This window comes from Oryza sativa, chromosome 3 (assembly GCF_034140825.1).
Source record: "Oryza sativa Japonica Group chromosome 3, ASM3414082v1".
In the NCBI taxonomy this organism is placed as follows: Eukaryota; Viridiplantae; Streptophyta; class Magnoliopsida; order Poales; family Poaceae; genus Oryza; species Oryza sativa.
Window position 1 is genome coordinate 32,956,282 of NC_089037.1, and position 27,703 is coordinate 32,983,984.

The 27,703-nt window shown below is 40.1% G+C and overlaps 2 protein-coding genes and 1 long non-coding RNA gene across 3 annotated transcripts; 2 read left to right on the forward strand and 1 right to left on the reverse strand.

The window, feature by feature from the left end:
• The first annotated feature begins 1,562 nt into the window (after positions 1-1,562).
• LOC9271080 (homeobox protein knotted-1-like 9) lies at positions 1,563-6,746 on the forward strand. Its single transcript, XM_026023905.2, has 5 exons — positions 1,563-1,970; positions 2,167-2,313; positions 2,433-2,525; positions 5,909-6,169; positions 6,284-6,746. The coding sequence occupies exons 1-5, from the start codon at positions 1,662-1,664 to the stop codon at positions 6,545-6,547; spliced, it is 1,074 nt and encodes a 357-aa protein (XP_025879690.1). The 5' UTR covers positions 1,563-1,661; the 3' UTR covers positions 6,548-6,746.
• Positions 6,747-13,219: 6,473 nt separating this feature from the next.
• Positions 13,220-14,985, reverse strand: LOC4334263 (uncharacterized). Its single transcript, XR_001544815.3, has 3 exons — positions 14,814-14,985; positions 13,846-13,885; positions 13,220-13,520 (listed from the first exon to the last, which is right to left on the reverse strand). It is a non-coding gene; the product is annotated as an uncharacterized lncRNA (long non-coding RNA).
• Positions 14,986-23,358: 8,373 nt separating this feature from the next.
• On the forward strand, positions 23,359-25,564 carry LOC4334265 (L-type lectin-domain containing receptor kinase SIT2-like). Its single transcript, XM_015772550.3, has one exon. The coding sequence runs from the start codon at positions 23,418-23,420 to the stop codon at positions 24,846-24,848; it is 1,431 nt and encodes a 476-aa protein (XP_015628036.1). The 5' UTR covers positions 23,359-23,417; the 3' UTR covers positions 24,849-25,564.
• The last annotated feature ends 2,139 nt before the right edge of the window (positions 25,565-27,703 follow it).

A 27,703-nucleotide genomic window follows, 5' to 3' on the forward strand; every position in this document is an offset into this window, starting at 1 on the left:
TACACATAATCTGTGCAATTGGTTTTTTTTGTCCACATTTAATGCTCCATACATGTGTCCAAACATTTGATGTGATGAAAAAGTTGAAAGTTTGAAGGGAACTAAACACAGCCATAATATCTGATCTGAGGCTAAGGGCCTAGGAGATAGCTCTAGCTATATAGGGCTCCACATCTATGCACAGTTCCATCACATTACTTTTCCCAGAATCTTTCCATCTTGGTGAAAAGAAGTTAAGGACCTCGACACATGGAACTAACACAACTGCTGTAGACTGTAGCTCTCTCATTACATGCATCCCTTGCACTGTCCCGTTGCTGTTCATTAGACGCCTTGTACTGCAAACGCTGCTATACGTAGTACTGCTGCTTCATGCCGACCTGGATAGACGAAATCAGCTGCGGCGTAATACTGGTCAGCATATGAGTATCATCTGAAAACGAACAGTATTCGAATGAGAAGAGAGGAAAGCAGAGGGAAAACATCCCACATGAGATCTGAAATTGTTGGACTATTTGACCCTTTGTAAAAACTATTTTTACAAATGAACTATCGCCAAAACTTATTTTAAAACAGACCCTTTTGTTCAGCGCCAAATCGTATGGCGCTGAATTTATACACCTCAGCGCCAAATAGCAAGACATTGAATGTACGTTGGCACACTGACTTAGCCTCCTATCCGCGGTGGCACGGCATTCAGTGCCAGTTGAAATGGCGCTGAAGTGTCTAAGTTCAGCGCCACATGATTTGACGCTGAAAAAAAAGGTCATTTTTAAAATAAGTTTTGGTGACGGTTTATTTGTAAAATTAGTTTTTTCAAAGGATCAAATTATCAAAATTTGTGCGAGATCTGCGCCTGCCGCTGTTACGTTGTCCAGATCCTTTTCCCCGTCTGTTTTATTCGCCGTCATTAATTATTTATTGCTTTGTCTACGCTTTAGCGCAGGAGTATAATTATTCCCTCCTTTCTCATGTGTTTCGCAGTAGTTTCACTGTTGCTGTCGCTGCTTGCAAACAGTGAATAGCCTAGCCTCTTCTTAATTTCTCGCTCTGATTTTGACGTTAGAACGAAGCTAATATGGCCACCAGCCACACGTACTAGGAGTGTACTAGTTTAGGAGTGTACTATCATATTCATCTTCTGCGAAACTCTTTTAATTACCCGGGTGAACGTTTATTGTATACATGTCATTTAAATAGTTAAAAAAATTGAAAAAAAATAGATAAGACAGATCAATATATAATATATCACTCCACAAATATATAAATTAAAATTTAACTTTTGTACATATTGTAACAAAATTAGCAAATAAAACTTAAATTAGTATACATATATTTGCAAATTGCAATTGAATTTGTTATTTTTGTTGCGACTTATAAAAGTTAAATTTGAATTTGCATGTTTGTGGAGTGATATATTACATACTGATCTATCTTGTCAATTTTTTTATAAGCATTTAGTTGACATGCAATAAACGGTGGACATCTACCCAAGTGATTAATTAGAATCCATCTCATATTCTTCACATTCCCTGCATCCATCTCAACCACCACCACCTCTTTCTAGGAGATCATCTCCTCCTTTTCTTTGCTAGGGTTTGTTTGCTATAATAACTACTATCTATCGGCTCTTCTTCACCTCATCACCTGTCCTATCGGCCATGGAGAGCTTCGCCAGTCTCGCAGGAGGTGGCAGCAGCAGCACCACAGCTCGGTTGCCGGAGCTGATCCCGCCGGAGAACCCGGACCGCATCTCGCCGCCCCCGTTGCTGTACCAGCTGCTCGCCGGCTCGGCGTCGTCGGCGCGGCATGGGCATGGACACCACCACGGCGGCGGTGGCGGCGCAGCAGCAGCAGCTGTGCAGGGACTACAGGTCTCGCCGGCGGGCGCGGAGGCGGCGATGAAGGCCGAGATCATGTCGCATCCGCAGTACTCGGCTCTCCTCGCCGCCTACTTAGGCTGCAAAAAGGTTAGCTAGCTAGCAGAAGTATATATATTTTAAACCCATGCAGACACAGAGGTTGTGTTTAGTTTCACGTCAAAATTATAAGTTTAAAAAAATTAGAACGATACGATAGAAAAATTAAAAGTTTGAAAAAAAAAGTTAGAATCTAAACACGCCATGTGCTTTGTTTGACTGGTTCATTTTGTTGGATTTTTATCAGGTCGGGGCGCCGCCGGATGTACTGACCAAGCTCACGGCCGTGCCGGCGGCGCAGCAGCAGCTGGACGCAGCCGACGGCCACCCTCGTCGCCGGCACGAGCCACGGCGTGATGACGACGTCCCGGATCATCAGCTCGATCAGTTCATGGTCTCGACATAGCAATTAATTTGCTCGCATGCATGCTAGCTGCTTAGTACATGTGTTCCGCTGTTCTTCTGATCGATCGAGATTCGAGACACGGGGATCTGATCTTGTTATTATCACAGGACGCGTACTGCAGCATGCTGACGAGGTACAGGGAGGAGCTGGAGCGGCCGATCCTGGAAGCCGCGGAGTTCTTCAGCTTGATTCGATCGCTGGTGAGTACTCCCTCCGTTTCAAAATGTTTGACACCGTTGACTTTTTAGCACATGTTTTTACCGTTCGTCTTATTAAAAAAAATTTGTGAAATATGTAAAACTATATGTGTACATGAAAGTATATTTAACAATGAATCAAATGATGTGAAAAGAATAAATAATTACTTAAATTTTCTGAATAAGACAAATGGTCAAACACGTACTAAAAAGTCAACGGTGTCAAACATTTTGAAACGGAGAGAGTATTTTATACGCCTCTTCTATACAGAAATTTCCATATTGGGAAATGGTATATCACTCTATGGCTGATTGGAGTTAGTCTTTTTTTTTTCTTGGTCACCTCCTCTTTGGACTCGTATGGTTGTTGCAGCTGTTATTTCTTAAGGCTGCTAATTTGAGGCTTTAATTTGTTTATTAGGGTAGGGGAGATAAGTTTTGCAGCCTAGCTTGTCGCATGCAATTAGATCACTTTCACAAAAATTGGAGCTTAACAAAGTATACTTGAGCAGTATGATCGATAAACTAGCAAGCATATCATGAGGTCACACGGCCGGTGAGGCTGTGAGCTGAGCTCCAGGGTTTCCAAATTGCATGCCATGCATGGTTCTCCTGCTTTCCTGTCCCCAATATCTCTGCAGGTCCTTGTCTAACCTACATTTTTGCTCTCTTATCATGTCTTCCGCTGGTAGTCACAGAGAAATGGCTAGACGATCTTTGTTTTCAACATAGACGATTTATGTTACTATTAAGGGCCAAAAGGTAAATTAAATGAACCATCAAAGTTTGCAGAACATAGTGGCCAAATTGAGGTGTAAGTAACATCTAGCTGGTTGAAAACATGAGTGGCGGTGGATGACAGAATGAGTGGCCGGTGGGCCTATTGTCATTGTGCCTCCGTGAGTGTAATTAGTTTACGGACCTCAAATCCTGGATCGAGTCTTGGCTGTCGGACATAGTACCCTGTGCACTTTGTCTCATGGCCTGGAGTGGGGTAAGGATCCAGCTATATATATTACTCGTAGACTATTGATAAGTGCGTATTACCATCTAGTTGTGTCCTTTCAAATGCAGTTGTTTCCAAACATTATTGAGCACTTTCCATAGCCATAGGAATAGATTTCCAGATCAGAACTCTTTCTTATATATATACAGACATCAATCGAGTGCCAAATAATTGAAAGAATGAAAGCAGCTAGCATGGTGACCAGCATGCATATCATATTGTATTTTGTTGAAACCTAGTTCAATAATTTTGTCTATATGAACTAGTGTAGTTTTTTACACTAGTAATTGCATATATACAAGGTGGTGTTTCATAAGACGACTAATATGGCAAAATTTATGAAATTCACTATCCGTACAAATCCTGGATAATATATATATATGGAAGAATTATCTGGTTTCTTATATATTTAGTCTGCAAAAATGTCATTCAGCTATTCCCCTACCGATGAGACATTTTTTTTTGTGTCTACACATATATTCCTGTCTACAGATGGTCTCTTTTGAGAATTGAATTTTTTTTCTAATTTGTTGGATATTTGTTTGACTGGTGCAACAATTCATCCCCTTACACATGATTTGATCTATTCCATATACTCAGATGAATTGTTGGAATCCTACTATTTCACCAGTATGGATCATACTAAGATATTAGCTATTGACTTTTGTTTGATCGTTCGTCTTATTAAAATAATATATAAATATAAATTATTTTTTGTGACTTGTTTATTATTAAAGGTACATCAAACATAAATTATATTTTTACATATTTGCACTATTTTTTTAAGGTGAATGGACAGACGTTATGTTCAAAAGTCAACAATGTTATATATTTAAAAAAAAGGAGGAGGATTGCATTAGGAGTTCGTAAGAGTGATAAACACGGCTTGTTTCTTAGTGGATGATTATCTAACTTAACATATATATCATCCACAACAATAGAGAAAATATAGTCTATGCACACATTTACTTTAACCTGCAGTGTCTTGTACTAGCATCAATACTAACTAGACTTTGCATCCTTGATGTCATTTCTTGTCTCAATGTTGTCATTTCAGAAATATCCATTTAACTGTTCATAAGTAGCACTTTTCATGCTGTTAATTACTTTTTGAATCATATTCTGGCTGCATGCTGCTGTACTGTCTGGAAATATTCCAATGTCAACAGAATGTGTATGTGCACACATGCAGCATAAATAGCTCCCAGAAAGTTTCAAATAAATTTTTATATTTGATGGAAAATTTGAACTGCATGCTATATATATTGTCCTATGAATTGTAGTTGTGTAATATATCTGTTATTTATATGATTTTTTTTATCTTCTGAAATCAAGGGTACGGTGAATAAATTTTAGTGGAACTAGTTTAGTCTTTGTAAGTATTTGGCGTTATTTCATTTTTAAAATCAATAATTTTAATTGTCTATATGAACTAGTGTAGTTTTTACACTAATAATTGCATATATACAAGGTGGTGTTTCATAAGACGACTAATATGGCAAAATTTATGAAATTCACTATCCGTACAAATCATGGATCTATATATTACAATCGCTTTGAGATGAATGCAAATTAGGATGGGCACAATTTTTTCATAGCACGGTGGAATGGTTTCTCTTGTCATCATCGTTTTGAACTCATCTTTATTATGTGCCTGCTAATTATATTTTAAAACCGTTCTCTAAGTGTTCACACAATATCACTAAATTTTTATTTTTTTATTTTTGCCTTCGAATAAACAGAACACAAGCAGGCCTTGTAATATTTAGTATATATTCTTGTCATAGCTTTTCCCTATGAATCAAAATGAATATCCTTGTCTCAAATTGAACGGTATGACGGCTGTTTGACTAGTCTAGTTTTCTGCTTGAAATTTGGAAATACTGTGTTTAGATGAGCAAGGACAATTATTGGGTGCGCAGCTGAGTGTACAACATGTTCAGGCCTTCAGGGTTGCACTGTTGCTTGCTTCAATCCACTAGGAGTCCTAGTAAACACAAAGAATTAATTGACTGACTGGTGGCCTGGTGGGGCTGACCGATTGAGTAATACACAGTACTACCATTATACTCTCCGGGGCAATCTAAGGCCGGGTTTAGTTCTAAAATTTTTCTTTAAACTTTTAACTTTTTCATCACATTAAAACTTTTCTACATACATAAACTTTCAAACTTTTCCGTCACATCGTTCCAATTTCAACAAAACTTCCAATTTTAGCGTGAACTAAACACACCCTAACCAGAATTGTAACTATGCATAATCTACTCGATCTCTCACACCTCCCTTCATATGAGGTTTACCTGCTGTGACGCACGCAGTCATGTAATTTTTTAATTATTTTGATAGCACATCATGTTAAACAATAATTAACCTTTTTGAGCTGCTGTTTTTAACAGACAGTAATTGTGAAGGCACGGGATCATCCGAGGAAGAGCAAGACACGAGCTGTCCTGAGGCTGAGGAGATCGACCCTAGTGACAAGCAGCTGAAGCACCAGCTTCTGATGAAGTACGGTGGCTCGTTGGGCGATCTCCGGCAGGCGTTCTCCAAGAGGACCAAGAAAGGGAAGCTCCCCAAGGAGGCCAGGCTGAAGCTTCTGCACTGGTGGGAGCTGCACTACGACAAATGGCCCTATCCCTCCGTACGCACGCATATATATGCTTCCCATTTGATCAATTCAACCACATTTTTCTGCACCAAACTCGATCTTATGAAAATGCGTGAACTTCTCGGGTGTACATGTGTGTATGAGCAGGAGGTGGAGAAGATGACGCTGGCGCAGACGACGGGGCTGGACCAGAAGCAGATCAGCAACTGGTTCATCAACCAGAGGAAGCGGCACTGGAAGCCGACGCCGGTGGCAGGCATGACCTTCCCGACAGTGGAAGCTGCCGGAGGCGGCTTCCGACACTCCGGCCACGACGGCGGCCTTGCGGCGGCGGCGGCGGCGGCGGCGCTGCCGCTGTACATGGGCAGCTGGCCGTTCGTTGTGGACGGCATGTACCGGCTCGGGTCTTGAAGCCTCTGGGGATCGCATGATGTTCCCATGATCAGCCTGTGGGACGGTGAAATGGAAAAACTGGTGAATCTTCATCACGATCTTTCCTCTCATTTTTTTTTCTTTTTTCCTTTTTGTGTGTGATAAAAGCTCAGATGTACCACGTACTACTGTCTGCTTCTTCGCAAATGGATATGTAATTGAAAGCTTTAATTCTAAACATGGCACTCCTTCTGTTTTGTATTATAAGTCGTTTTGATTTTTTTCATTAAACTTTGTTAGGTTTAACTAATTTAGTAAAAAATATAGTAATAATTTTAACACAAAACAAATGCATCATCAAAAATTTTCAATATTTACATATAATTAAATTAATTTAATGTTATAGTTGTTGCTAAATTCTCATATAAACTTAATTAAACTTAAAGAAAAATGGCTAACTAGATTAAATTAGTATATAATATAAAATAGAGGTAGTATATTATTCTTGGGCAAGCTAGCTCTAACATCTAATGGTGGGTTCCGGCCATCCGAGCTTAACTGCAATACAAGGTTTCACACGCTGTCCTTGAATGAACTCGTCGTGTCCTACCGATCGGCCATCAACAGTGAGTGCGTTCTCTGATCCATCTCCTTGGAACAGCACCTTTGTAGGGTAGAATCCAACTTCTCAACAACTGCACGCATCCTCTGTACCATAATAAGTACATTTTTTATATCCATTTCACACATACAAATAAAAAAAAGAATACTTCCACTTTCTTAAATCGCGATTTAATTATTTCATCTCTTTATACATTTCTAACATATTTATTTTCTACATTCATAAACTCGGATATAATGACTAGTTAGAAATGAATCTAATTTAGAAATAAAGAAAATAAAACTAAACTTGTTTTGCATTGCCGCGCGCACAATGCTCATGCAGTGGCAGCTCCTCCAGCTGCTATGGATTTATTACTGTCTGTCTAGATTTGCACTGTTAGGGAATTTCTCATCCAGTTGTTGGTTAGAGAGTAATTGCCCCAAAATCAAGTTGCCAAGTTGCCGCTCCCCCACCCCCAAGTAGCAGCTCGTACGTGCAGATGACGACACGACATGGATACTGTCTCTGAGAGCAGGTATAATAGCAAGCTATAAGCCAGTTATAACCACATATCGAGAAGAAGAGAGAAGAGAGAAGAAAGCGGGTTATAGATTTTTAAGCCGACTGTAATGCGGACTCCAAGACGTTACATGTATGAGAGGTGGGACCGAATATTAATAATGTAGTATATTTTTATAGTTAACTATTGTATGAATGGACTATTACATTAGCTATAATTGTTTTGGAGCCAACGGGTTGGCTATACTATTAAACTTGCTCTTATGAAGGCGGCAGGCTGCGTGCACTTTTGAACTGTTTGAAAAAGGCCCGCACTCCTGTCTATAAAAAAATAACAGACCTGGTATAAAATGTGTCACATCTTAATAATATAAATATAAATTCGTAGTATTAAAATATATCGTATCGTGTACTTATATTTGTCTTTTATTTACATAATGAGCGGTGACTTATTTAAATTTTTTATATTTGTGGTACAACTTATATATTTTTTTAAAAAAATACCTTGAATTTAACCAAGTGTTGATGTAAAAACACGAGGCCTGGGAGATCTGCTTAACTCTAGTGCAGGTCCAAAAGCTTGCCTTTAGGTTCGTAAGCGTGCCAGTTGATCCTGCAATCAACAAGAAATAAAGACAAAGAAACCACGGTTAAATCTATAAACGATAGCTGATCGGCTAATTGCCGATAATATATCATTTATCTTTGAGCCGATGTCATATGTGAATCGATCGGTAGTCATGAATAAGTAATAAAGAATTAAATCTACTCGATCGGCTGTAGATATTAACAATATATAATCCTTATGTCAATATGTACTTAAATCAAGTGATTGGGATAGATCGGTCGCCATGCCGAGACAGTATAAATCACTTAGATCAAAATATATATTAACAACTGGATTATATATGTTCATAGCATAGCCGATCAGATAGATCTAGCATGTATCGGCTAATACTCCGATACCACTCTAAATTAAGATATTAAAGCAAGTAAAATACGTCAAACAGAAGCTTAACATATTTAATTACGACAAGATCTTAATATAAATGGCAGATTTAACATGTTAATCAATCATGTAACGTAAAAGTAGTTAAATCAGGTAAGATCGGCTGAAACCCCAATACTACTCTAATCGGCAACTAGAAAGCAGGCTAGAGATTAATATTCTAAGCACGATTTAGTAGATCAAACTTAACTGATGCAGCACTAAATATGAAAAAAAAAACAATATCTAGACAATCAAGCCGCTGGATGTTTCATAGAGTGGTGGATATCCTATATAATCTAAGCCAACATTGCTATTTAACCTAATCGGCTGCCTTCTAACAATAGATGTTAGCCGGTTGTAGGTTAAATAACAATATTGTCGTGGATTATATAGAATATATGATAACTCGGCGAATTACATAGATAAGATTAGAGTATCATAAAGATGGAAGCACTAATCCTGAGAACGCAAGCCGCCATAACAAGTTTTACCTCTAGTTGAAGATCGAAACCGATGCAGCTCAACCCGAACCCGAAAGCAAGAACTCGTCGAAACAAAATGAAAGTAAAAAGGTGGCGATGCGCCGAGATTGTATTGAACATGTGTTAGTTTGATTACATGGGACTCGGGGTCTATTTATACCCGAGATTACAAAATATGCCCATATCGGACACGACTCTTATCTCTAACAAACTCTAAGATACCATAAGTTTTTACGGCAGACTTTTGCCCAAACATATCTCTAAGAAAATTACATAAAATATCCTAATTAATAGATACAATTGTCTTCTCAGGACTCTATCCATGCACGGCAATCCTCATGAAGCTCGTTAACCCAACCTGACAATGTATACCGTGTCACATTGTTAGATTCAACTTAATCGGCTAACCTTGTCCGACTTGAACTCTGCTGATTAAGGTCGCAGCCGATTCGGACTCAGCCGATTCTTACTCTGTTTCCGAAACAATCTTGGACTTGGATTCCGCTTCAATCTAATCTCTATCTTTGATACTCGAATTACCAAATTTAGTCGTTAACACCAAGTTAGAAGAAAATTGGTTAAATTTGCATAATAATACATTAATAAATGAGATTTTTTTAAAAAAATATTCACACATGTGTATGTAGACACACACAGCTGGATTTTTTTTTCGGTGGTCCCGGAATCTCTAGATCCGTGATAATGAGGACTTCATCTGAGAGTGTCTTGGACGACAACCATGCTGGAGCTGCAGCATTTACTGCCGTAGAGAGCCATTGGCCATTGCCAAAACGGCCACCAGCCCTGATGAAATGAAAGGCTATCAGTTGTCCATCGCAGGAGAAATTAATACGGTGCGACCTGGCTGTGAGAGCAAGTTTAATAGTATAGCCCATTACTAGCTCTAATTTATCTATAGCTAATCTAATAGTTTATTTATATAATAATTGTTTATTATACTATTAATATATGGTCCCACCTGTCATACACACATGGCGTCTTAAAGTCCGTACTGTAGCTGGCTACAGATCTGTAGCACACTACTCTTTTCTCTCATCTTTTATCTTATTAAATATGTTTATAGCTGACTAATAGTCTGCTATTGTACCTGCTCTGAGACAGCCGTGCAGGAGGAGCTGCAGCATTGGTAGTAGTTTGGTAATACTTCCTTCATTATAAAATAAAGAAATTTACTCCGGTCCAACAAAAAGTATTTCGAGGTATTGTTATCTCACGGTATCAAATCGTTTCTGACCATTGGATCTAGCTAGGCATGATAGGTATTGTTAGATCCAACAATCGGAAACGATTTGATACCATGATGTACTGGTATCTCGAGATAGTTTTTGTTGGACCAAAGCAAATCCCTAAAAATAAAATAAGTTTATTTTTCATTACATATAAATTTGTGAAAGTAAATACATTGAGAGTACATAAAAAGATAAATAATTACAATAAATACATTGAGTAGTATATGATAAAGTAAGAGTATTAAAAGTCTTTTGGTTTATATTAATTATTAAGATGTATGAGATGTGAAAAAATGAACTTATTTGAAACAAATGAAGTACTATGTATGTAGTTCTCCCTCCGTCCCAAGTTATAATGCGTCTTTTTTTTAGAAAAATCAAAATCGATAATTTTGACTAATAATCATACTAATCATATTTATATTAAGTATTATACATGTTATATCACTAAATTTAGACAATGTTCAGTTCCCTTCAAACTTCCAATAAATCCGTCACATCAAATGTTTGGACACATTGTCCATGAGCATTAAATGTGGACGAAAAAAAATTAATTGCATAGTTTGCATATAAATTACGAGATGAATCTTTTGAGCCTAATTACGCCATGATTTGACAATGTGATGTTACAGTAAACATTTACTAATGACGAATTAATTAGGCTTAATAAATTCATCTCGTAGTTTACAGACGAAATCTATAATTTATTTTGTTATTAGTCTACGTTTAATACTTCAAATATGTGTCCTTATACTTAAAAAAAATTGCACACAAACTAAACACGGCCTAATATTTTAAAATGCTTTCATGTGACTTTTTTCGCGAGGAAAAGGGAAAATATATTACTCCTCAGAAAGATTACATTCGCCAGGTAGGAGCTCAGATACACACAGAGAAGCTTGGAATCGCCAAACCACACATTGTTTCGTTCTCAGGGCAGGTTGCGCCAACTCATGAGCAACACTATACCTCCTCTATATCTACTTTATAGTTCAACAAATGGTTTCACTCATCTTTCATTCCTTCATTCATCATGGAACGGTCCAGATTATCTCGCTGAGATCTAACACTCATGATCGTCTCCACCTCCCACCTCAGTATACGCCGCTTTTCCTCCAGACGCGTTCTCCTTCCCCCAATCGCTCTCCCTCTCGGCTCCCGACTCCCGACTCGACTCCCAGTCTCCCACCTGTCGCCCCTCCTTCCCCCAACCTCTCTCCGAGCAAACCCTAATCGTCGCCGCCACCTTCTCCTCTCTCCCCTGACGCCATCACCGCCGTGGATCTCTTCCCCTCTCTCCCTCTGATGCCGCAGTTGTCTCCTCCTCCTCCTCCTCACCCGCCACGCCGCCCGATTCTACGCGGTGACGAGCCAACCCTACGCAGTGGCGAGACGATCCCGGCTGCGGCTATCCTACCCGCGACGAGGAGGCGACTATCCTCCTCGCCCAAAGACGACCCGGGCGGCGGAGATCCTCCACGTGACGCGGGTACCCCGGCGGCGACGTGACCTGGCTCGTGCTGTCCACTTCTCTGTCGGCTGCTCTGCTTGGTGCTGTTCATTCTTCACAAGTCAATTAAAGAAGGGTAAGTTCAGATCACTTGCACTTTCCGATACTTGTATAAGGATTTGTACTACGGAATCATAATTTCTGAACAATGACTTTGTGATTACATCTAATTTCTGATACATGATTCAGTTTCTTGCACCGTTGATTTTTATTCTTGTCATCTAGAATTCTCCATCGATTATTCGATCTGCATGCATGTATATATGTGCATCAATATGTACATCAATATACGGCATGCAGGATCGATGCGTGCATGCGATCGAATAGCTAGCGATGGCCTGCAGAGACGTGTTTGCGTCGCACACAAGCATTCAAATGCAAATTAAGACAGCTTATCATTTCTATCACTTTTAATTTGACACCTCCTTCTGAAACTTAATTAATTCTCATTAGCTAGCTATAGGATAGATATATATAGTAGGTCGACACAAAAGATGGAGTATAGTATAACAACAGATTGGATTCTAAAGACTCAAAAGTATTGGGGCTGTTTCCTGAAGGAAACCATCCTATTTCATCCAATAATTAGTTTCGATATCTTACAAAGAGGCTGGGAAGCTGCCGTGTGTCAAAAACACACGGTAACAAGCCAAAAACGCCCGGGAACAGAGTTACCGTGTGCCACCACACGGTAACGAACACACGGCGGCTTCACCACTTTGCCGTGCTCAGTTCCCGTGGGGGTATGCAAAAAGCGCACGGTAACACTAGTGACCATACCGGGTGTCCTGAAACTCACGGGAACACCTATCCCTACCACGTGGCAAATTTTAACGTAACGGAGTTCACCGTCAAATGAACAGTAGGTTCCCGGGTGCAAAAAAAAAACTCGGTGCTCCCTCCGTCCCACAATATAAGGGATTTTGAGTTTTTGCTTACAACGTTTGACTACTCGTCTTATTCATTTTTTTTTTTGCAAATATAAAAAACGAAAAGTTGTGTTTAAAGTACTGTAGATAATAAAGTAAGTCACAAATAAAATAAATAATAATTTCAAAAAAATTTAAATAAGACAAGTGGTCAAACATTACAACCAAAAACTCAAAATCCCTTATATTATGGGACGGAGGGAGTATCATCAAGTGTGTTACCGTGCTCTGACTAAAACTCTCGGTATGCTCCAGTGTGTTACCGTGTGATATAGTAAAATAAACACACGGGAAGCAATCGTTACTGGGTTTGTACAGTGGATATAATTCTTTTTTATTTCTGATTTCCATTTAATTTCTTTTTTATTGTCACTTATTTCATCAGAAAAGAAACACATGCTACATACACCACAGCTCACATCCATATAAGGTGAAACTACATAATTCACCAAATAAATTTAGGTTTCAACATACACATGTTAATTAAAGAAATATCAAAGCTTTAAGACAAGCTAGCTTGCCTAATCTACAAATTCAGACAGTCATGTGACATCTCAACAGATGAAGCAGCTACATATATTTCATCTTAATATATCTATCAGCAGACCAAAGCAACAAATTCTTCCATAGATCAATAATTCAATATCGAATCAGTCAAGATGATGGGTGGCTGCTGTTTGTCGCCTTGAGTTAATACTTGAGTGTAGATCCTTGCAATTGTTAGATACTGGTAAGGAGACAAGATAGCAACACATGTGTAAAACCACTGTGCGATTGGTAGAAACAGAATGGATATGAAATTCTAGATTTGACAGATGTTTCCGATAATTGGTAAATATGAAAGCTTACTGAGCAGTGCTGAAAGAAAAATAATCTAGCACAAGATAAAGTTCCATGGGCATACCGTTTACTTTAACTAAAAACAATTTCAAATGATAGAAAGGCAAGGAAATGTAAACTTGTTTATCGACATGAATCCTATTAATAAACTATTAGAATGTGATAATGATAAATTAATCTACAGCTGCTCACTGAAGTCTAAAATTACTTACTCAGCTTATTGCAGGAAACACCCGAGTGGAATACTAGAATCTGCACATGAAAAGATAAACAGCCAGCATGAACAGTAGATGTCATGGACAGGATATGAGAAGTGAGTATTGTTTCAGTCAGTTACCAATACCAATTTACACTACCTATTAGTACCAAAGCAATTACTGCAATTCAATCAGTTACAAATTTACAGTTGTACTATGGGAGTGAATTTCTAGGCTTCAGTATTTAATTCATACTACCCTGTTTTTACAACAAGGCAGCATACATATTGAGTGAATGACTACGATACAAAATCAAAAGCAAGTACTCATACTATTGTGTTTCAAAAATGAGATATATAATGCGATAGTCAGCATAGCATTTTATTGGGAAAAAATGTCAGTCACAAATTGGTGAGGCACTTTGGAGAACTACTAAGAGATTGTATAAAGAGCATATCACATCATGAGATAACATGAGCTTTAAATTTTTGCATCATATAGTGAGATAACATAATAATCAGGGAAAAATAACTGCACAAATCTATCAACTAGTGATGAGCACGAGTTAGCATGCATAGAACACGACCTTTTGTAGTTAAAATGCAAAGGACATGCTGTGAAGTGTCAACTTGCAGTCATTAACACAAACACCTTGTAAGCATAATTCATTGTATCTTGTGGACTGCAGTTTTGCTGATTTCTTCACTGACCCAACCAACCCAACCCCTGAATTGTCCTTTAATTCATTTCCTCCTACTAAACACTGCACTGATATAAAAACAACAAAGTTGCTCACATGGGAATTTTATCACTCCTGCAAACTATCAGCTCACACACGTTTTTATTAACTCTATACACTAAACTTTTAAAATCAGCAGCACAGCAGACAAATTAACTAAACAGATCCATTCTAGTCAATGTGTGACAAACGCTATATAAATCTAGTACATTTTAGAATAAAATGCACAATTCGTGATACTTACTACTACTGTGTCAGAATGAAATCGGGTCAATGTTCGTGTTGGTGCACGGGACAGCAAATAGACGGTTGACTCCTGAAAATTAGCAAGAGAAAATCAGATCCTTAAATCAGATTCGATTGCTCGAACAAGAAAGAGAAATAGGATGGGACTGAGGATGGTGGGAAATAAAGCCACAGCTTAACATGAAACCCGGTCGGACAAATCTCCTCTCTGCGACAGCGAGTAGCAGTGGGACAGAAGGGATTGGAGGCGGCTCGCTGCACTATCCCCTCTCACCAAACGAGGCAACGTTCTTGCGACACCACGCGCTCGACATCACCGGAGTGGATGGCCAGATGAGGGAAGATACGGCGGTGGTGGGTGGAGGAGCGGAGGAGCTGCAGGCGGATCTAGGGTTGGCGGCGACGCTCGGTGGAGAGGAGAGCAAAGGGCGCCGCTGCCGTCCACATCCGCCGCCGCCGCCGCCGTCGCCGTGACCGCTGCATGCCCGCCGTCCAGATCCGTCGTCGTCGTCACCGTGCCCGCCGTCGTCGTCGCCGTGCCCGCTGCCGTACGTCGAGGAAGGGAGCACCGCGCATGGGAGGTTGGTGAAGGGAGGCCACCGCCGTTGCCGAGCCTGCCGCTGTCGCGCCGGATGGGAGGTCGAGGAAGGCCGCCGCCGCCGGTGCCGAGCCCGCCGCTGCCACGCGCCGCGCCGCGCAGCAGCCGCCGCTCCCGCTCCGTGCCTCGCTGTCGGAGAGAGAGAGAGGAGAGGAGGAAAGAGTGAGAGGCTGAGAGGAGAGATAGGAATAGGATAAGGATGGGGAAAATTAAAAGGTAAAATATCAGGATAGGAGGGGAGGGAGAAGAGGAGATGAAAAAATTTGGAAGGATGAGGAGGGAAAAAAATTAGTTTTAAAATATTAAAACTTCGAATCGAATTTTATTATACTAAATGAACTCATGTGAAAAAGTTGTCGAAAACAAAGTTGTATAACTCATTGAGATCTACCAATTTTATTTTGGTCATTTCTCCATCCGAGTTTGATTGAACTATATAAAACTTGAATTTTAAAATATAAGAAATTCAAATAATTTTTCGGGTAGTAAATGATTTCAAATGGAAAAGTTGTCAACTACAAAGTTGTATAACTTATTAAGATCTTCATCTTTTATTTTGGTCATTTTTATATATGACTTCGTTTGAACAGTTTGAATTTGAATTTAAAATTATGACAATTTCAAACAACATTTATAATTACTAAATGATTTCAACTGAAAAAGTCATCAATAACAAAGTTGTATAACTCATCAAGATCTATAACTTCTATTTTGGTCATTTCTTCATCCGACAAAGTGATTTGTAAGATTGTCCACAAAATGTACATCTCTTATATAATATAAAACTCATCAAGATCTATAACTTCTATTTTGGTCATTTCTTCATCCGACAAAGTGATTTGTAAGATTGTTCACAAAATGTACATCTCTTATATAATTATAAGAGAAAATGTACATCTCTTATATAATTATAAGAGATGTACATTTTGTGAACAATCTTACAAATCACTTTGTCGGATGAAGAAATGACCAACTATATAAGAGATGTACATTTTGTGAACAATCTTACAAATCACTTTGTCGGATGAAGAAATGACCAACTATATAAGAGATGTATATTTTGTGAACAATCTTACAAATCACTTTGTCGGATGAAGAAATGACCAAAATAGAAGTTATAGATCTTGATGAGTTATACAACTTTGTTATTGATGACTTTTTCAGCTGAAATCATTTACTGAAATAATACCGGTAAGAACACAATAACATGATAGAGCATGATTTTAGAAACATTTAGGAAAAAGAATCATCCAATTTGGAGTTCATATGAGTGAGATACATTAGTTTCAAAGTTTTCAAAAAAAATTTTGCAAGCGGCTACTTAAGACGCCCGTATGGAAAAATCGATTTTTCCATGCGGGCACTTAAGTGAGCCGTATGCAAAAATGAGGTCGTTTTTCCATGCGGGCGTCTTAAGCAGCCGTCTGCGAAAAAGGCGCTCGATTTTTGCAAACGCCACTAGTTGTGGTCCGTTTGCAAAAAATCATGGGGCTCGTACAGAAAAATCACTTTTGTAGTAGTGTGATCGGTTGGCCTTGTATTTCTAAAGCCTTGCCTCTATTATCGAGCTTGTGACATTGAGTCAATCTGCATAATCTGCGTACGGTCCTTATAGTCCTTACACCTTTTATCACAGGGTCCCAAAGTAAGAAATAGTATAGAAATATGTCGGAAGTAATCAGGGCATTTAACTTTTTTCCACTTTTAAGGTGTGATCATTAAGAATTTGCCACCCACAATCTATGACATGTGGGCTCTCATGTGCCTATGACATATGGGTCTAGCGACAAATCTTTAATTACCGCTTGTAAAAGTGGCAAATAGTTAAATATTTGGCATGAATAACCACCAGATGCAATAATCCCTGAGCTTAATGAGGCCCGGATTCGGTTGTATGAATGGAAGGGAGAGGGAGGGGTAGCCATGGTGGTTGAGAAAGGATCGGAGATAATTGGGAGAAAGTGTGCCTAATTAATTGTGTATTATTATTGTAAACTTGAAAGATAGCTTTTTAAAGTTTTTTTATAAAATAGTTTTTTAAAAAATTGACCGTATGAATTATATTTACAAATATTTATATTTAAAAACCCGCCGTATGAATTATGTTCGAAATACAATGTTCAAATGTTTTATTACCCTTGAACTGCATTAATTTTTTCAATAGCAACCGACATGTGGACCATCTCTGTACTACTTTGTAGCTTCTAGCCCTTCCCGAGCGTCTAGCAGAAAAATAAACACGGGAACTTTTAACTCCGTTAGGTGCGAACGAATTTCCACTTCTGGCCAATGGAACATAGCAGAATATGAGCACGTGCACCATGGAGGTTACCGTGTTCTTACGCGCTACACACGGTAAGTTTAAAGTTACCGTGTGCTAAACCTAGCACCCGGTATTTTTTCCTGGGTTACCGAGTTCATAGTGGTACACTCGGTAAGTTACCGTGTGTTTACGGGAAACACACGGTAACACTCTGCAGCACACGGGAGCTTCACATTCTCTAGTAGTGAAATCGATCCAATTTTGTCGGCACGTGTAAATGGTGCATGTGCACGTATAGCAAACTGCAAACATGGTTGAATTGCTAATCTTATATCTTGTCAATTAGGTAAGTATGGACAAAAATCTGTTTGCCAGTGGACTGAAAATCTATTTTTCAAATTCACTTCTATTTTTCAGTGCAAAATTTATATTTCCAGACCTTCCCTTATTTTCTTTTCATCCTATATCAATGAAAGTAATATATTTTTTCTGTCCGGGGGAAATTTGATCTCTTAATCATTCGGCACTTAATCTTCTTGCACAGACCGTACAATAATTTTTTTTGGGTTTTGTGGTATCACAAATTAACAATATAAGTGATTTACTCCATCCAAATTTTGCTGTTTAGTTTGGATAAAAAAAACACGAATTCCTGTTCTCCATGGTTTGTTGATGTTAAATGTTCACTCTTCTAAGGGTGATTTTTCTACATGTGTATCGAACGATCGTTATTGTCCCTTGAAAGGGTAAATATATTTGGATCATTCATGCATTTATGTATTCAGGACCAATATTATTTTCTTAAGATCATAGATTTAGACTGTATACATGGGAAATGGTAGCGACTATTGAATAAAAATGTGTCTTGGTTCCAGTAACTGGATAAGATTAACATTAAAGGTAACTTGTCTAAGCAACCAATGGCCAAATAACTCATGAACTCACCCTTTCTTTTCAGAATCCTTCTTTGTGAATAAATATAACTGTCTCATTATGGTAGTGCCCGAGTTGTGTAGTTACTGATAAAAAACATCCAAACTGAATTTGGATGCTGCATTTAGGATGTCATCGGTATTTCATTTTTTTATTCTCTCACTGATTTGGTTTCATTTCATTTGGGTAGATGTTGTGTTAAATTTGTTCCAAATAAATCACAAACACAGACTCCATCCGGATCGTCCTGCTCACCGCTCTCTCCAAGGTGAGTACTGGAAACCTTCTCTCTTGTGGCAATTTCATTTAGTTATGTATTTCATTCAGCTGATGAATTATCCTTTGACCATGGCCATTATAAATGAAATATAAGCTGGATTGCACTATGTACATGATATAACTTATATGCTTGGACAACCATGTTTCTGATTTATATTTTAGGGGGGGACCATGTTTCTGAAATTTATCATCTGGAAAAAAATCCCTTACATTGCTTACTGTACACTAGGACCTTTCACAAAAATACTAATGTATTTTCCAACCTTTATAATGATTTCCTACAAAAATACCTATTGTATACTGTATACTAAAATTTCTGAGTTTAACATTGCAGTCTTCCGAATTGATACAAGACTCAGAGATGATACACTAAGTGCGGCAAAGGTGAGTCATGTGTGGCAAATATATATATATATATATATATATATATATATATATATATATATATATATATATATATATATATATATAGTTTTTGCTGGCAGATATAACTCTCACCATTGATCACCATTGAGCAAAACACCACATTCATAAGTTTAACAGCTATTTATCTAAATTTAATTTTTCAAAAAAAAGTTTTGTTTAATGGCTGAAACTGCACAGTGCTACTATGATCTTTGAACCAAATAAATTGTCTGAGTTTCCTACCAACAAATTGATTTGTTCACGGATTTAGGTGGTCACGGGCCATAATAAATCATTGAGAATAGGCCATATAACATTCAGTTATGTCATCACACACATTCTGATTTTGACAAAATTAGGCAACATAGAAATCAATGTATGCAAGTATCCAGATACCTAACACCATTGGCTGCTTATTGTTTCGAGGGGTTCACTGCTTATATTTTATTGAGCTTAGCTATATTGTATTTCTTTAAACTGCATAACCATCTCATTGCATAGCCCATATCTTTATAGCACCGTAACAATAACAACTACATCTCTACAAGATTACTACTGTGATAAGAAATGAAGGATTGGCGGTACATAAAATGCCTCAAGTTGCCTGGAACAAGCAACCATTTGTAGATCCAAACAATATTGTCGTTGTTATTGCATACAGCTTGTTTATATAACATATATATCTTTCAGCCTCAAGGTGGAGAAGTTTGATCTCTACATAAAGAAATAGCAATCGGTGTTTTCTGCACTCAAATATGTAAATAAGCTATAGTGTGTCAGATATTACAATGGTGTTCAGTATAGAGCACACGTGCAGACAACATTTTTGCAGTGGGCTTATCTATGAATATTTTTTTATTCATCTTTTGCATGGTTAGCATGTGCTGTATGTTTCATTCAATTCGATCTAGATTTGTAGGTACGTCCAAAGGGGGCATGTGCATGTATAGTAAACATGAGTTGGGTTACTAATAACTAAACAGATGTAGTGTATGTATGGAGAAAAATATGTTTGTCAGTGGACCGAGAATTGCATTTGGAGATATAACCAATAACCAAACAACAGGTGTAATGAAATGGGAAGTTCATTGTATATATTACTATTGATCCCTTGGAAAATTAAGATCATAGAAAAATATTTTTTTGCTAACATTAAATTTTAGAAGTTATTAAAGACAAATAGTATTGCACCGTAGCGTTTAGCATGGGCATATTAGTTCCTTCTTAATTGTAAACTGAGCGAGCAGCAGCGGCTTCGCCTTATGCCGTAGCCTCGTGCAGGATGAACCACAGCTGAGACCCTGTCCGTTATATTTCCTCTAAGGGCATGTGCTACATTAGCACAATCTGTCTCTGGGATCATCGGGAGATTAATCCATTTTATTACAAGACGAATACCCTTCAGACAGGCATGAGCTTCGGCCTCCTCCGCAAACCTACAATGTCTAATCAGCTTCTAGGAAAAACATAACATAAAATAAATTAATGATTAACATATATTATTAAAGATCATATAAAAAATATGGTTTATAATTTGGGACGGAGGGAGGAGTACTACGTAGAGAGCTATTGGTTATTTATCTGTACGATGACGACGTGAAACCAGAGCACAGACTTTTTATATTTAAAAAAGAAAAGAAAAACAGAGCAGGGCGATGGCCCAATCCTACACGGCCCATTTTCTCGGCATGAGGCCCAGACACCCAGTGGTTATGGAGCCCAGCCCTGCGACTACGAGAGTCCGAGTCAACCAGTCAGTCAACCCAACCATACATTTTTTCGGAGAAAATTTGGCCATGTTATTTTCAACTTATTACCGGATTATTTGCTCCACTCTTAATTAAAAACACGTTTCTATAAAAAAAAGATTTTCTCTGTGGTATTTGTTTAGACCACTTATTTTAGATATTTGTTAAATTTATTTATTAAAATATTTAATTTAGTCCTATATATATATAATCAAATCATTTAATGATCTAAATTAAACAGAGCTACGTTATTTTTTAATAATGGAATAGAGTATCCCGACCTTTACTCAGAAGAGCTACAGCTAATTATTACTCTCTCCATTTTAAATTGATATGCATATTTCATAGGTACACCAAGACCAAGAAAAACTAATAACTCTCTCATACTATATTTACTCTAGCAACAAACTCAATGCATGCACCATCCCCACTATTTTCTAGCCAATAGCAAATCAAGATATTGCATGTGGGTTATAAATACTTGTGTGCATAGATGCATATACCAATGTCCATTTACTCCAATGCACAAATAACAAATAGACTTAATAAATGAACACAAATATGTAGATCATTTAGGAATAACCTAAAAAAAAAACTATATATAGATCAATTTGGAATGAAGGGAGTATAATCTTGCACTCTAAACAAATCTACGTCATACTCATACCGTCGTAATTGGCTGGCCGTGGCAGCGACATCACAGGCTCACAGCAGTGGATACCTAGTGCACACGATTGAAACGGCCACTGGGGAAGTTTAATTACCAGTCCACAGCTCGCCCTGAAGATCGAGTTAAACGCGAAGTTGGTATATACATACTCCTTCCGTTTTGAAAAAGACAACGTTTTGAAAAAGACAAAATCTAGGGTGAGTTTGTTTCCAACTTTTTCTTCAAACTTTCAACTTTTCCATCACATCAAAATTTTCCTACACACATAAACTTTCAATTTTTTCTTCAAACTTTTAATTTTAATCAAACTTTCAATTTTAGTATGGAACTAAACATAGCCCTAGATTAGTGTTCGTTCAGATTCAATTTTAGAAGCTTTTTTAGACGGATGACGTGTAGTAAAGCCTCAAATCAACTTTCAGAACACCAGACAATATAAATTGCTGCAATGGTTTGAAACCCGAAATCAATTTTTTTTTAGAACTTAAACCCGGGATCAATTCAATCTCGTTCCAATTAATAAACTGTACTACATTTTCCGTCAAATTAGGCGGGAGATATTTTGCTCTCCGCATATGAAGTAGACGAGATGGTCATCGCCTGGCACGGCACGAGCGTCGCCACTTGGCAGAGAGGATATCATTCAATATGGCTCTCTCGTCCACGTTAACCAATGATGCCAATCAGTTTCTCTTTAGAGCAAGTTCAATAGTATAGCCAACTACTAACTCCAATTCATCTATAGCCAATCTAATAGCTCATTCATATAATAGTTATATACTACACTATTAATATCTAGTCCCACCTGTCATAGACACACCGCGTCTTAGAGTCCGTGCTACAGCTGGCTACAAATCTGTAGCCCGCTGCTCTTCTCTCTCCTGATTTATCTTCTTAAAATATGTTTACAGCTGGCTTATAGGCTGTTATTGTACCTGCTATTAGAGTTTAGAAGAACAAAATGCTGACAAATCCTGGTCATTTCTTGACCGTATGAATTCTAGAAAAATAAGATTAGTACTCCCTTAGAGCAGGTACTATAGCAGGCTATTAGCTAGCTGTAAACATATTTTAATGAGATAAAAGATGAGAGAGAAAAGCAGCGGGCTACAGATCTGTAGCCAGCTGCAGCGCGAACTCCAAGACACAATGTATGTATGACAGGTGGGATCATATATTAATAGTATATTAAGCAACTATTCTATGAATTGGCTATTAGATTGACTATAGATGAATTGGAGCTAGTAGTGGGCTATATTATTAAACTTGCTCTTACCGACCTTTGAATCGATTTCAGTGACGTCTCGCTCGATCTCGTCAGCTTTCCATGGCCCAATTTTCTCGACGGATATATCCACATCAGCGTGCATACAAGTGTGTCAAAGCTCGTGCCAGTCTCCAACACACGGAAGCTTCCGGCTGCTGGTCCCGGTATCTTGCACTTGGGTCCAAACGAGACAACATCACACAAGGAAAAATAAAATCGCATCTTCCAATCGCCTCACACTGCAGCGGCGCGCGTGGTGATCTGTCCATTTCTCATTTGTCGCCGCCACTGGAAAATCAGAGGAGACGAAGACTTCCAGCAACCATGTCAAGCTGACTCCCAAGCTTATATGCCGCGCCGGCTTGCACGCCCTCTGCTCCACGAGACGCGACGCGACGCGACGCGCGCGCGCACTGGGGAGAGTGTCTTTCTTGCTGCAATGGCTGAGAAGAAGGGGGTGGGTTCACTTCTTCCCGGGCTCGCCGTCGTCCTCGTTGGCTTCGTGGTCGGCGGCGCCGGGAGCGACGACCGGTTCGTCTACGCCGGCTTCACCGGCGCGCCGCTCGCGTTGGACGGGACGGCGGCCATCACGGCGAGCGGGCTGCTCGAGCTGACCAACGGCACGGCGCAGCTCAAGGCGCACGCGGTGCACCCGGCGGCGCTGCGCTTCCACGGCGGCGGCGGCGGCGGCGGCGCGGTGCGCTCCTTCTCGACGTCGTTCGTGTTCGGGATCATCCCGCCTTACTCCGACCTGAGCGGCCATGGCATCGTCTTCTTCGTCGGGAAGAACAACTTCACCGCCGCGCTGCCGAGCCAGTACCTGGGCCTCCTCAACAGCACCAACAACGGCAACACCACCAACCACATCTTCGGCGTCGAGCTCGACACCATCGTCAGCTCCGAGTTCCAGGATCCTAACGACAACCACGTCGGCATCGACATCAACAGCCTCAAGTCCGTCGCCGTGAACACCGCCGGCTACTACGACGACAAGACCGGCGCCTTCCACGACCTGTCCCTGATCAGCGGCAAGGCCATGCAGGTCTGGGTGGACTACGACGGCGCCACCACGCAGATCAGCGTGTTCATGGCTCCTCTCAAGATGTCCAAGCCTACGAGGCCACTGGTGTCTGCCGTGTACAACCTCTCACAGGTGCTCGTCGATCCGGTGTACGTCGGCTTCTCGTCGGCGACGGGCACGGTGAGGTCACGCCACTACGTTCTTGGCTGGAGCTTCGCCATGGACGGGCCTGCTCCTGCCATTGACATCGCCATGCTGCCCAAGCTGCCGTTCTATGGCACCAAGGCACGGTCCAAGGTATTGGATATCGTTCTGCCCATAGCAACCGCGGTGTTCGTCCTCGGTGTGGTTGTAGTGGTGGTTTTGCTTGTCAGGAGGAGATTGAAGTATGCTGAGCTGCGAGAAGACTGGGAGGTTGAATTTGGGCCGCACCGATTCACATACAAGGACTTGTTCCGAGCGACGGAAGGGTTCAAGGCCAAGATGTTGCTGGGTATAGGAGGATTTGGGAGGGTGTACAAGGGAGTTCTACCGAAATCCAATATGGAGGTTGCGATAAAGAAAGTGTCCCATGAATCGAGGCAAGGCATAAAGGAGTTCATTGCAGAGGTGGTGAGTATTGGGCGTCTTCGGCATCGGAACCTCGTGCAATTATTAGGTTATTGCCGGCGAAAAGGTGAACTTATTTTGGTTTATGACTACATGCCAAACGGTAGTCTTGATAAATACCTATATGATGATAAGAACAAGCCTACTCTGGATTGGACTCAAAGGTTCCGCATCATAAAAGGGGTAGCATCTGGCCTACTGTATATTCATGAGGATTGGGAGCAAGTTGTCATTCATTGAGATATCAAAGCAAGTAACGTTCTTCTTGATAGTGAGATGAATGGACGGTTAGGCGACTTTGGTCTAGCAAGATTATATGATCATGGTGCTGATCCACAAACAACACATGTGGTTGGCACAATGGGATATCTAGCCCCAGAATTAGCACGATCAGGAAAGGCATCCCCTCTAACCGATGTTTTTGCATTTGGTGCCTTTCTCCTCGAAGTTACATGTGGACGAAGACCTGTTGAGCAAGCCATGCAAGACAACCAACTCATGTTGGTCGATTGGGTGCTTGAGCATTGGCAGAAAGGATCACTTACAAAGGTAATTGATGCAAGGCTCCATGGCAACTACAACATTGATGAGGCAATCCTAGTGTTGAAGTTAGGGTTGTTGTGTTCACATCCATTGCCCGGTGCAAGGCCTAGCATGCGACAGGTTGTGCAGTATCTTGAAGGTGACATGCCCTTCCCTGAGCTAACGCCAACACATCTAAGCTTTAGCATGCTAGCTCTTATGCAAAATGAAGGCTTTGACTCTTTTGTCATGTCAACATCGCTTCCATCAGAGACGATGATGACCATTGGCACGATGAGTGGCCTCTCTGGAGGAAGATAGTACAGTAGCACCTACTTGTTAGTTTTTTTATCCTACGAAAAGTTTTATTTCCTTGGTGTAAATGTTTGTAATATTTAGAGTAAATTACAATTCATTGTTTACCTTTTGAACAATCTCAAAGATAGTGCATGGTAGTGCTAATGCTTACAAAAGCATATCCTCTGCCTTACAATAGAGGAACACAGTAAATATATCTAGTAATGCAAACGGTTGTAATGATTCAATGTAGAATAATGTAGCAAGTTGTATTGTGATGACGTAGTGTAGCAGAAATAGGTGTGCTCAAAATCTTTTTGGATTGAACCGTGGACCTGTAGCGATGGATTTCAACATTTGATATCTCCGTGTTCAAATTCGGTATGACAACTGAAAAGAGCTAAGTGCTTTGCAATTGGTACAAGTTCACTTTAGGTCCCTTAATTTTTCGTCGAGTTTGAAATTCATCCCTAAAACCGCAACACTAGATATGTTGCGTCCCTCAACTTGCAAAACTAGTGCAAATAAGATCCCAAGGCGATTTCAACTAATATGGCGCCTATGTGGCTGATGTCACGCCTACCATGGGACCCACATGTCAGTGAGTGTCCGGTTAAAAATAAAAAAATGCAATGCAGACCACATCATCACCCATATCTTTCCCCTCTTATCTCCCTTCTTCCTCTCTCGCCAGCTCCCCCGCCGCTCAACCCGATCCGACTCGATCGCCGATCGACCAACCGCCACCACCAAACCCTCTCACCTCCTCCTTCGGGATTCCAGCCTCCGCCTCTCCGGTGTCCGAACCCACCCACCCTGCCACCCGATGGCGAGATTTCACCATCGCCAACCCATACCTAGTTACAAGGCTCGTCGTCATGGAGGCATTTTCTTTGACTGATTAGTTCGAACCGAGTGAATCGACTAGCGAGTGGTGGACTAGTGGACCTGGTGGTTACCACGCTCAAAGCAAGGGGCACCGGAGCCACCTTGACCCTGTGGATAGGTCATCTCCTACCCGGCCAAACTGGTGACTAGTGAGTTTCGCATCCGTGAAGTATTGGTCTCTCTGTGAGGAGAAACTGCCTACTTTTGTTTAGTTATTTTTTTGTTTGGGTATACTTAGATCATCATGTCGATGTTCCGATTTTAGTTTGATTTGTCAGTCGATCGGCTCTAGTAGTAGGTCTGATGCCTGGATGCTTAGCGTTGCTCGTTTGGTGGTGGGGAGTACCTATTGGATGAGTTGATCGACATCGCTGCTAACAGCCTTGATGTGGAGGTAGTAGTTTAACTAATGACGTCCTAGCTCTCCGCACGGGACACCTGCGGGAACACAACGTTTTTGTGTGACCTGGTCATGCTTGCTCATTTCCCAGTTCCTTAGCCCCTGGATGTGCGGGTCGCCGGCATCCACTCCCCTCTCGGCGCCTGTAGCAGCCGTCATCCTAGCAAAGGCAGGGAAAGGGAGAGAGAGAGAGAGAGATAGAGAGGAGGAAGGGATAGAAGAGGCGAAAGAAAGGGGATGATGATGTGGGTCCCGATGCAATTTTTCAACTGGACATTCACTGACATGTGGGTCCCACAGTTGTTTCTTTTTTTTAGGGTAAAGAGAGATTTTATTAATGGCTGAACATAGGGTTACATTCTTGATTCAGAAGATCAAGGATTTCTGCAGGAGCACTTAACTTCCACTCCGCATCAATTCCTGACCTTAACGCCATTTGAGCTAAAGCGTGAGCTATCCTATTTGAATCTCTCTTTATGTTGTGCACCTGCACCTGCACCAAACATTGCATTGCTGCTCTTACTTCTGAAATTATTCCACCCCATTCTGCTCTGGAAGCGCTTGTTGTATTTAGGTCAGCTACCACATTACCATTGTCTAATTCTATAATCATTGGCATATGCACCCACTCAGTAGCTATCCGAACCCCTTCCAAGCAAGCCCATGTAGGCGCCCACTCAGTAATCATTGTCCTACAGTTGTTTCTGACTTTAAGTGCCATGTCAATGCCCACGTAGGCGCCATGTTAGTTGAAATCGTCGTTCAAATCGTCTTGTGATCTTATTTGCATTGGTTTTAGGAGTTAAGAGATGCGTCATATCTGGTATTACGGTTATAGATGAATTTTGGACTCGACGATAAGTTGAGAGACCAATAGTGAAGTTGTTTCCTTTGCAATTCGCTAAGGGCCATCCCGAGCTGTTTAATCTGTATTAGTTGTGGTTTGGGCCCAAGTGGCCTAGGTGCCATATGCACTACAGGCCAGACT

Bases quoted from the DNA above. Each gene is read 5' to 3' on its own strand.
- LOC4334265 (XM_015772550.3), top strand. From the start codon at position 23,418: ATGGCTGAGAAGAAGGGGGTGGGTTCACTTCTTCCCGGGCTCGCCGTC.
- LOC9271080 (XM_026023905.2), top strand. From the start codon at position 1,662: ATGGAGAGCTTCGCCAGTCTCGCAGGAGGTGGCAGCAGCAGCACCACA. The intron at 1,971-2,166 runs GTTAGCTAGCTA...GATTTTTATCAG, and splicing joins CCTACTTAGGCTGCAAAAAG to GTCGGGGCGCCGCCGGATGT. The intron at 2,314-2,432 runs GTCTCGACATAG...TTATTATCACAG, and splicing joins ATCAGCTCGATCAGTTCATG to GACGCGTACTGCAGCATGCT.